Source organism: Puntigrus tetrazona, chromosome 2 (genome assembly GCF_018831695.1).
Source record: "Puntigrus tetrazona isolate hp1 chromosome 2, ASM1883169v1, whole genome shotgun sequence".
In the NCBI taxonomy this organism is placed as follows: Eukaryota; Metazoa; Chordata; class Actinopteri; order Cypriniformes; family Cyprinidae; genus Puntigrus; species Puntigrus tetrazona.
Window position 1 is genome coordinate 23,919,506 of NC_056700.1, and position 10,040 is coordinate 23,929,545.

Genomic DNA, 10,040 nt, shown 5'->3' on the forward strand with positions numbered 1-10,040 from the left:
GATGGGCCCCTCCCACATTAAATAATTGTAGCAAGCAGCTCCTTTAAATAGAAAAGAGTGTCCAAGATGTCAAAGACTGAGATTACTGGGAGGCTAACAAATGCTCACATGCCTAGTTGCTCAAAAGATGACATGTTGGAGCACAACACCCAAAGAGTCTAAACTAACCAAAAACAAAACAAACTTATAATTTAATGTAGCTGTGCATTGACAATTTCTGATTGGATGACCTAAGTGACAGTGCTTAAATGTCTTCATTGGTCTAGGAAGTCAGGTCTGTGTGGGCTTGAACCTGTTATCTGATCTCTCACCTACATCTTTCTTTCTGACTAAGCTAAACAGGCCAAAATGTAAGACAAAGATGCAGACACAAAAGTTAAACCTGAAGAGAAGATGATTTTTGCATGTTTAACATTTTAATTTTACCAAGTAAAATGTTTCACTTTTTTTTTTACTTTTTAATGCATGTAAATCAATGTATACATGCCACCTAAGTTTTTTCCTCCATACTGTTGTCATTTCTCTGTTGACTTTTTAGGTGAGTTTTACAGTGGTATGAAGACAAGCTGATGCACATGAAACCTTTTTGGGTCTGCACAAACTCACTGCAGGGGCTAGTGGTTAGTAAAAATAAAAAGCGGTTAACCATTTAACATCTTCCTTTGCTTCCTTTGATCACTTTTCTCAGAGGGGGTTGTGTCTTTCTGGCATCAGTTCGGACAGTTTTGGGTTCATGTTTTCAGATGCCGCAAGGACAGACTACAGAAGTGATAAACAAAACAGATTACAGTATATATCTACATTTAGTTTTAGTATGTGTTGCTATGAAATACTATTTGAGGTTTCCTGGCTAGATGTCTGAAAGAAGGTGTTTCATACAAAAACCGATCGACTTCCTCTCCTTGACAGCATTACTAGCGTATCACAACGGCAGGTCAGACTCGTCTGTCTGCAAGCAATGGAATTTGGTCATGTTCTCATGTTCTTCATAGTTCTGATCTCCAGCACAGGTATCAAAACGGTTCAATTTTATCTTTCTTTTGACTTATGGTTAGTTTTTATTTATGTTTAACACATGATTGTAAACTTTTCAAGGGATGTTTAATTTCCATAAACCTTTATGTCTGTTAATTTCATTTAGAGATGACATGAATGTCCGTTGCAAATGGAGCACATATTTGCTTTATAAATATTAGGGTACAACAAGGCTAAAGTCTCACCTTGAGAAGTTAATTTGTTTAAAAATCGTATAAAGTATGATGTGGTGTAAAAGGCCCATGGTATTGATACAAATACTTTAGCTAAAATAAAGTTTTGTTTAATAAAATTTAAGTAAATACTTGTTCACTTTAGCAACGTTCATACTATTTTCTGCCTATTTTGAAAAATAACTGAATACTTTTTGTCTAATTAATATACTGTCACTCAATATAATATGGTATATTATATTTACTGTCTGAATCTAACCATCTCATGTCAACAATTTAAAACGTCAGCCATTAATTATGTTATTTATTGTGCAGTATTTTTGTAACACAAATACCATACTTTTATAGATTCTATTGTAAAATAACTTTTAATGATTGTAAACAAACCTGAAAATCATAAAAATTGCTTTGTCTCAGAACATATGCATTCATTTTAGCAATTCTCATTTGCTATTTAAATCCAAACGTTTTAAAAACACAAAATATTAGATCAAGTCAGCACAAATTTTGTTGGAGGTTTTTTTGTGTCCTTTTTAAGATTTGTGCCATTTCACAGGCCAGAAACACCTTCAAATAAATAAATGATTAAATAAATAAATAGAAAACAAATGAGCAGCATTTAGAATAAAAACAATTTTGTTTAATTAGGATAACAGCTCCAACTGCTGGAAATATCATGCACTATATATAAGAAATATAAATAAAAACATGTAAAATCCAAAGGTATACCTGTGTGGGTAAAAGGTTGCCATGATTTTATCAAGATCCTGGAGTCAACATTACTGTTCAAAAACGATGGGACTTATCCCAATCCCTAACCCTAAATCTAATTCTATCTAAAATGTATTTTGAGTCAGTTTGAAATGATAGCTGATTAACAAGGGGGTAGAAGCACCTAACCTGATCATACACCTAAAACAGATATTTCCAGAAAAATTACTGTCAAAGGTTCTAGCTACATTCTTTAAAAATACAATTTCTTCATGTTTCTCTCCTCAGTATCCGGATCTGAAGACCATGTGTTCGTACAGACCGGGGCTCGGTTAAACTAGTCATAAAAATAAAATGCCACCACACTTTACTAGATTCACATGGATTAATGATAAATCTGAAAATGTAGTCAGAAATCAATCAGGAGAAATCAAACCTCACAGTTCATATAAGGACAGAATGGATTTCAATGCTAAAACCTACTCTCTAACACTGAGAAACATGCAGAAGAAAGATAGTGGACTCTACAGAGCAATCACAAGAGACAAACAAGAACTGTGTCATGCTGAATACAACATATCAGTTATAGGTGAGTGTATTTTACTGAAATAACATTTACTGCAATAGTTTTTAATTTATTTTCTGGTTATGACCTTACATATTAGAAGGTCAAATAAATCTGCACTATGACGTATAAAACAGCATATAGAAAATAAATGCAATTTCAATTGTAGCATACCTACAAAGTTTACAATGGATTTCTTTACAGTCTTAAGTAGATTAGCGACTATAAATATCATTGTTGTTCCACTGAATAAAACATGAGGCCAACTTGTCACAAATTGTCATGTGATGCTGCGGCTACGAGTTCAGTTCCCTTGATCTAAAGAGAGCATCTAAAAGTGTCATAGAAAGTCGACTCGTTCATCAAAAGGAAGCTAAAAGTACTAGAATAATTAACTGAAAAGCAAGTCAAAACATGGAATGGAATTGAATACGATAAACATGAATATAGAAATAAAAAGTTGAATTTTAAGATTTTAAGGCATTCATTTAAGGCACTAACTGTTCAGGGCAGGCTTTATCTTGAAAGTAGAACCATGACTTTTCACCTTTTAAAATAACTCAACCTAAATGAAGCCTATAGCTCACTGTGGTCTCATCTACTGGTACACACACACACACACACACACACACACACACATACAGTATATATATAATAGTATAATATATATATATATATATATATATAGGACAAAATCCGGTATCTCAAAATATTAGAATATTTCTTCTGCACTTACCATGGTCGGGGCTCCTTTAGCACAAACTCCAGCATCAGTGAAGAGTGAATGGAAGCGACTCTGTGACTCTGCTGAGACACTACTGAGTCTTCAGCATATCTGTGTTGTTGGATCCACTGTTTCTCATCTTTCTCTTGAAAATATCCCAAAGATTCCACCCAGGATTCAGTCAATCAACCAATCAAGCACAGTAATATCATGGTCAGCGAAGCACTTGTAAGTGGTTTTGGCTCTGTGGACAGCTGAAAGGAAAAGAAAATCAGCCTTTTCATAAATTTTGTAGCAGTTGTTTAGGAATAAAGTGCTCCAAAATTACCTGACAGAAGGCTGCATTGACTTATGACTTGATGAAATGACTTTATTTTTGTCCTTAGCCCAATTAAGATGCTTCTGGTATTGTTTCTGTTTCAGAATTGGCTTAGTAGCCTTTTCCCTGAAGATGTTTGAGCGTGAACACTCCTTGTGAAGTTCTCCCAGGTGTTTGAATCAGCTTTGCTTGGCAGTATTCTTAAACTTGCGGTCATCCCTGTTGGTTGAACACCTTTTCCTACCCAATTTCTTCCTTATAGTAAACTTTACATATAACATGCTGTGCACGGCCAGATCTTTCAGTAATGACCTGCTGTGACTTAACCTCTTCGTGAAGGGTTTCAGTGATCGTTTTCTGGAGCACTGCCAAGTCAGCAGTCTTCTGTATTATTGTGGCGTCAACGAACAAGAAATACACGGAAATTCTATTATAGGGATGGCCTTTTAGCGAAAACCCAAATATAAATATTCTTATATTTTGAGATACTGGATTTTGACTTTTTGAGCTGTAAGCTCTAATTATCAATATTAAAACAAAAAACTTTTACCATTTTTTACTAATCTAAAATATATATGAAAGTTTAACTCAAAAAAATATATTCTTAATTTTTTAGATAGTACTGCTTAGGTTAGCTTTGACATGAAATGCAAGAGCCAACTGGCCATGTTGTAAAACTTATTGTAAACATCAGAAAACCAACAATATTTAACGTAAGCCTACACATCAAATCAGAACAGTTCTCAGACCAAAGCAAATTATGGACAAATACTTTCACATCATAGATAGTGAAAAGTAACTGTATAATTTTGAAATCAATGTTTATAGTAAATAAAAGGTGACAATATATGTCATTTACAGTAAGTAGAGAAAGTAGCATATTTTATATTACACTAAGTGCAAATAGTGACAGATTCTATTTATTGATAAGATGGATATAATAAATTAGCAACAATGTCTATTTAATAATTTTGCTTGCTTTTTCCATAGTGATAAGTCTTAACCTTTACCCTCTCCACACAAAATATTTCCTAACACATTTCAGATCCAGTGGATTCTCCTGTTCTGAAAGGAAACTTCACCATGATAAGTGTTAACGTCTGTGTCGTGAACGTCTCATGCAGTGGACCTGATCAAACAATCAGACACAGTTACCACAGCAACGACTGCACTCAAGAGGAAGTGACATCATCTGGAGTCCAGACTCTAGCCCTGTATTGTAGAAAGAACAGAGTTGTCTGTAACTACAGCAATCCAGTCAGCTGGAAGAATCAAACTATAGAGATTAACCAACTTTGTACACCTTATGAAAGTAAATAACTTTTACATCATTCATAACTGAATCCCTTTCAGTTTATTCTGTAACTAAATTCTAAACTGTTCATTTGACAGAAGAACATCCAGAAGAAAACAACAGCTCTTTTCCTCTCTTCCTTTGGCTCTCGGTCATCGCTGGTGTATTTGTGCTGGTTTTCACAGTAGTTTCTGTATTCTACTGCTGTTACAAGAAGCGTAAAAGGGTATGTCTGTCGTAATGAAATAGAAATGACTGTATCCTGATGTTTGTTATGCATGTCAGTTTCTAAAACTATTCTATTCTAAATCTCTTAGGTCCTCAACAGAATGATCAGACAGTCTATGCACAAGTTCAGGTAAGCTTCAAATACTTTGTATAGTCATAACATAAAAAGAATACTCCTAATTCAACAATGAATTAATAACTCATAACACATAATTATCTAGAATGCACTTCACCGGAAGTCTTTCAAACATGTTTAGTAAGAAGTAAGAATAGTAAGAATATTATTAGCCATAGAGTTTTACATGTACAAAATGATATGACTGTTTGATCGGATTGTTCTGAAGCCAATGAATCAAGTGCAAAGACCCTGGAGATGTTGGAGAAATCAGCGAATCTTCAAACTGTGTATGGATTTACTGGGAACACAAACAAACTCACAATGCCAGTCAAATGCCTAGTCGCCAGGTAAGAAAGAGAGGGGCACATTTACTTCTTCATGCAGATGTTTTTATGCAAAACCTTACAAATATAGATAAACGTCAAAAGGCAATTAAATATGTTTGTTACTATTTTACATATATACATATATTCACAGACACAGGAACAGGTGCAAACAGAAAAGCGGCCCAGCACCACCTACAGTACAGTAGGACAACACCAAAAGCCATTATTTACCTCTAAACCAGATCCTACAATTTATTCAATGGTGTGTAAATCTAAGCAGGACAGACAACCTATGCATAAATAGCAGAGGTTACATTTATGTTCAACTGTGTTTGTTGATAGATATCTTGCAATAATTTTTAAGATATGATTAACATACTGTCACACGTGGACTCCTTTGTGTTGTTTTTGTCATGTGCCATGAGCTCTGTGTGACCTACTTTAGTTAATTGTCTTAGCGTCTTCACCTGTGTCTCATTCATTAAGTTTTTACGTTGTGTATTCAAGTCCTGTGATTTCAGTTCTGTTTGTCCGATCTCGTCTATGTTATTGTGGTTTAGTTCATTTGCCTGTCTGCCTACCTCTCAGAGGTACTAATTCTATATATGTGTATGATTAAACTCGTTAACCTGATATATTCGTTGAGTGCTCCTTCACGCTAAACCACACCCTGACACATACCATGGCAAGTATCATTAGTAACTAGTAATAATATATGCGATAATTGTTTAGAAGTTGTCTTACTGCCATTAAATTGTTTGTTTTAATTAATAGTGTTCTGACTTTGTACATTTGCTCAATTTTAATTGGATTTAAATAATCATGATTAAATAAAGGGAGGTGGCATGCTTCTCTGTTAGTTATTTGTAAAATTAAGCAATATAGAGATATTACAGATCTATATGTATACATTTGGGTAACACTTTACAATAAGATTCCATCATTTGCCTAATATTGCTTAGTACTTCTAAATGATAATCAAACAGATGCTGGTGCCCCTTGACTTCGGGGTATGACCATAGTATTTTTATTTTCCATACCATGGAAGTAAATGGGGACCAGCAGATGTTGATTAGCCACATTATTGAAAATGTTCTTTTGAGCAGAAGAAAAAACTTGCACAGGTTTGAAACAATTTGAGGTGAGTAAATGAAATGATGAGTGTGCAGATCTTTCCAGAATAGTTCTGTTTGTTCTTTAACTTTACGTGTACATCCCAGGGGATCACAGTGCCCTTTTTCAGTTTCAGCACGTGCCCCTCAAAAGGTCTGTGCACGGCCCTGATGTGAAGAGGAGATGAATCATTGAATTTTATTTTCTTTGTGTTCAAAAAGTATTCTCGTCGCTTTATAACATTCAGATTGATCCACTGATGTCAGGTGAATTATTTCTTTCATACTTGATAATGTTTTGCACTTGGTGCATAATACTCAAAAAAAAACAAAAAAAAACACTTATTTCCAACAGCTGGTTAATTTTAAGTTAAATGTTGTAGGCATGTATTCAATATATATATATATATATACTAATGCTGCAATTTGGCATTTTTCAGTGGTATTTGAACAGCAACCGAATTGCCTTAAAAAGATCAAGTAATGTTACTTAAGTGCTTCAACTGTTTAGTAAACCTTATCACCCCCATAACATGGCATATTCACAAAAATAAAGAGAGATGAGTCAGTTCGGGAATGCAGTATGCCATTTGTGTAACTAAGATAACAGCTCCACATAGGTTGCTGTGTGCAATAAATATATTTGTATATAACTGTCAAAAGATTCTGTGCATTTAAATGGATCTATATAGCACATTTGTGAATGTGATAAACAAAGGCCTGATGGATTACTTAAAATTGAATTTCTTCACGTTTCTCTTGTCAGTGTTCGTACAGACCGGGGCTCTGTTAAACTAGTCATAAAGTATTAAAGTGTATTTTACTGAAATAAAGGTCAATTCTGAACATTTCATTAATGTTCTGGACCTTTACAGAGTAGAATATTAAAGGAATCAGCACTGTCATATAACAGAAACAGCAAAACAGGGTGGATATAATTTAAACGCTTTTTATTTTTTTATTATTTTTTGAAACTGTAACCTATGACTCCATGAAAAGTGTTCTATATGTTTCAGATGCAGTGAATTTTATTCTAAAGTAAAATGTCCCCAGAATAAGTATTAACGTCTGTATCGGAACGTCTGAGAGCACGCAGTACGCATGCTCAAACAATCAGCCACAGTTACCACAGCAACGACTGCACTCAAGAGGAAGTGACATCATCTGGAGTCCAGACTCTAGGCCTGTATTGTAGAAAGAACAGAGTTGTCTGTAACTACAGCAATCCAGTCAGCTGGAAGAATCAAACTATAGAGATTAACCAACTTTGTACACCTTATGAAAGTAAATAACTTTTACATCATTCATAACTGAATCCCTTTCAGTTTATTCTGTAACTAAATACTAAAGTATCTTTAACTCTGCTCATTTGACAGAAGAACATCCTCTTTTTAGCTCTCATGCATCTTTATTTTATATGAATCATATAAGATGTATATTGTATACAAACAACATACGTCGACATAATAAACCATTAATTACTGTAAAAAGCCAAAGATAAAATGAACGGGTTTGATACCTGTGCTGGAGATCAGAACTGTCATGAAGAACATGAGAAAATTCCAAAATGCCATTGAAGCAGATGGAGGACTGATCTGCTGTGGAGATGTGTTACTGCCAACAAGAGGAAGTTGATAGTTTTGTGTTAAACACTCATTTAACCTTCTTTTAGTTGTCTACACAGAAAATATTTAATTATTACGATATATTACAAAAACTAAAATATGCAGTATATATGTTCTGGTATTTCCTCTTCTCTGTCCTTGCACTCATCTGAAATCTAACTAAACGAAGTGGCAAGCAGAGCACAACCCCTCTGAGATCTCAGAGCAAAAGTCTAGTACCTTTTAACTAACCACTAGCCCTTAGCAGTGAGCGTGTGCAGGCAACTTGTTAACCAGGTTGCCTTCAGTCTGCAGTAAAATCTCACCTCATAACCTCATGTGTTTGATGTATGTTTCAAGTTCAGTCATTAGCTGTATGTTTTGCACGAAGTTAACAGAGAAACACAATTATTCTCAACACAACAATAATAATAATAATAAACCTTAAATCTATTTGTTATATAGTCAGTGGCATTTCTAGGACTTCTGAACTTTAATTTAAGATTAGTACATGTCTGTTTCACGTGCAGACTTTTTTACCATTTAAAAGTTTTTACTTGATAGAGAGAGTCCGTTTGTTACACATGCTCAAATAGTCTTATAAAGCAAACTGAGAAAAGCAGACGTTTTTTTTTGTGTTCATCTTTGTCTTACATGGTGGCCTGTTTAGCATAAAGATGTGGGTAAGAGATCAGATAACTGGTGACTTCCTGTAGCCCACACAGGCCAGTGTATGTCTATACATCTAAGCACTTACTGTCTAAAGCGACTGTTGTAGAGAGAGGCACTTAAAAACTTTGCTCACGTAAGGTTTTCTTATAAATGGTCAGTGCACAGCACATTCTGAAATTTGATTTGGCTACATTCGTGGTTTGAGGTTTTTTTAGGTTCTGTAGCAGGTGTTGAGCTCCCACACATCGTCTTCTTGAGACGCATTTTGTTAGCCTCTCCTTATTTGGACATTTATTTATTATTTCCTTTCTACGATATGCCAGAAAGCTGATTCTGCTTGCCAACAGAAATTGTTTTTGACCCATGAACACGAGGTATTCTCAGACACAAAATAGCCTAGTAAAGCATAAAGCAGCAGTCTGTTTATCAATTAATTAAGTGTACATTAAGTAATATTATTTAATAAGATTGACTTATAGCATAGTTATAGTTAAGTATTTATCACTCTCACAGTAGCTACTTCGCAGAGCCAGTTCTCTGTCTTAGTCTCTAGTAGCTATGGTCATATGAAGCCTCCTGAAGCTTTTCAATCGAGTGGTTCACAAATGGCTCATTTCTTGAGGCTTTCATTGCCACACAATACCACCTCGTGGCCAAAGAGTGTAAACAAGCAGATTACAAATGAAGCGTCTTCTCCTGATAAGGCTGATGAGAACTTATATTCACATTCAGTTTTGAATAACCAATGCAAACCAATTGTCTTAATAAATTAAGTAAATGTACTAGATGTGTATTCCAAATTTACAACTATTTTTTTCAAACTGAGCTACTTAAAGTAATATTTGCTGCAACTTGGATTTTTTTCAGTTGTATTTGAACAGCAACAATTGCCCTAAAAGATAAAGTATTGTTACTTCAGTAAATTAATCGCTTTAACTCACTAGTGAGCCAGAACGCACACACATGTGCTAAAATAACTATTAAAACACTTACTGCTGTGGTTAAGAAGTGGTTAAACATTTTCCTTTGTTCTGAGATCTCACACACACCTCTGTTAGGAGGTTCTCAGTTCAGATTTTCAAATGAAGGCAAGCACAGTCTAAAGAAAAACTGATGAACAGAAAAGACAAGTTAAGTTTTATGTGATAGGTTTCATGTG

General features: G+C 34.5%; 1 protein-coding gene and 1 long non-coding RNA gene across 2 annotated transcripts; one reads left to right on the forward strand and one right to left on the reverse strand.

Moving 5' to 3' along the window:
- The first annotated feature begins 725 nt into the window (after positions 1-725).
- LOC122323665 (natural killer cell receptor 2B4-like) lies at positions 726-6,126 on the forward strand. Its single transcript, XM_043217674.1, has 6 exons — positions 726-1,010; positions 2,208-2,508; positions 4,573-4,839; positions 4,920-5,047; positions 5,139-5,514; positions 5,645-6,126. Exons 2-5 carry the CDS (start codon positions 2,274-2,276, stop codon positions 5,181-5,183), a joined length of 675 nt encoding a protein of 224 aa, XP_043073609.1. The 5' UTR covers positions 726-1,010; positions 2,208-2,273; the 3' UTR covers positions 5,184-5,514; positions 5,645-6,126.
- A 1,120-nt stretch (positions 6,127-7,246) lies between these two features.
- On the reverse strand, positions 7,247-9,994 carry LOC122323682. The gene is made up of 3 exons (XR_006247048.1): positions 9,875-9,994; positions 8,125-8,219; positions 7,247-7,789 (listed from the first exon to the last, which is right to left on the reverse strand). It is a non-coding gene; the product is annotated as an uncharacterized LOC122323682 (long non-coding RNA).
- Positions 9,995-10,040: the final 46 nt, after the last annotated feature.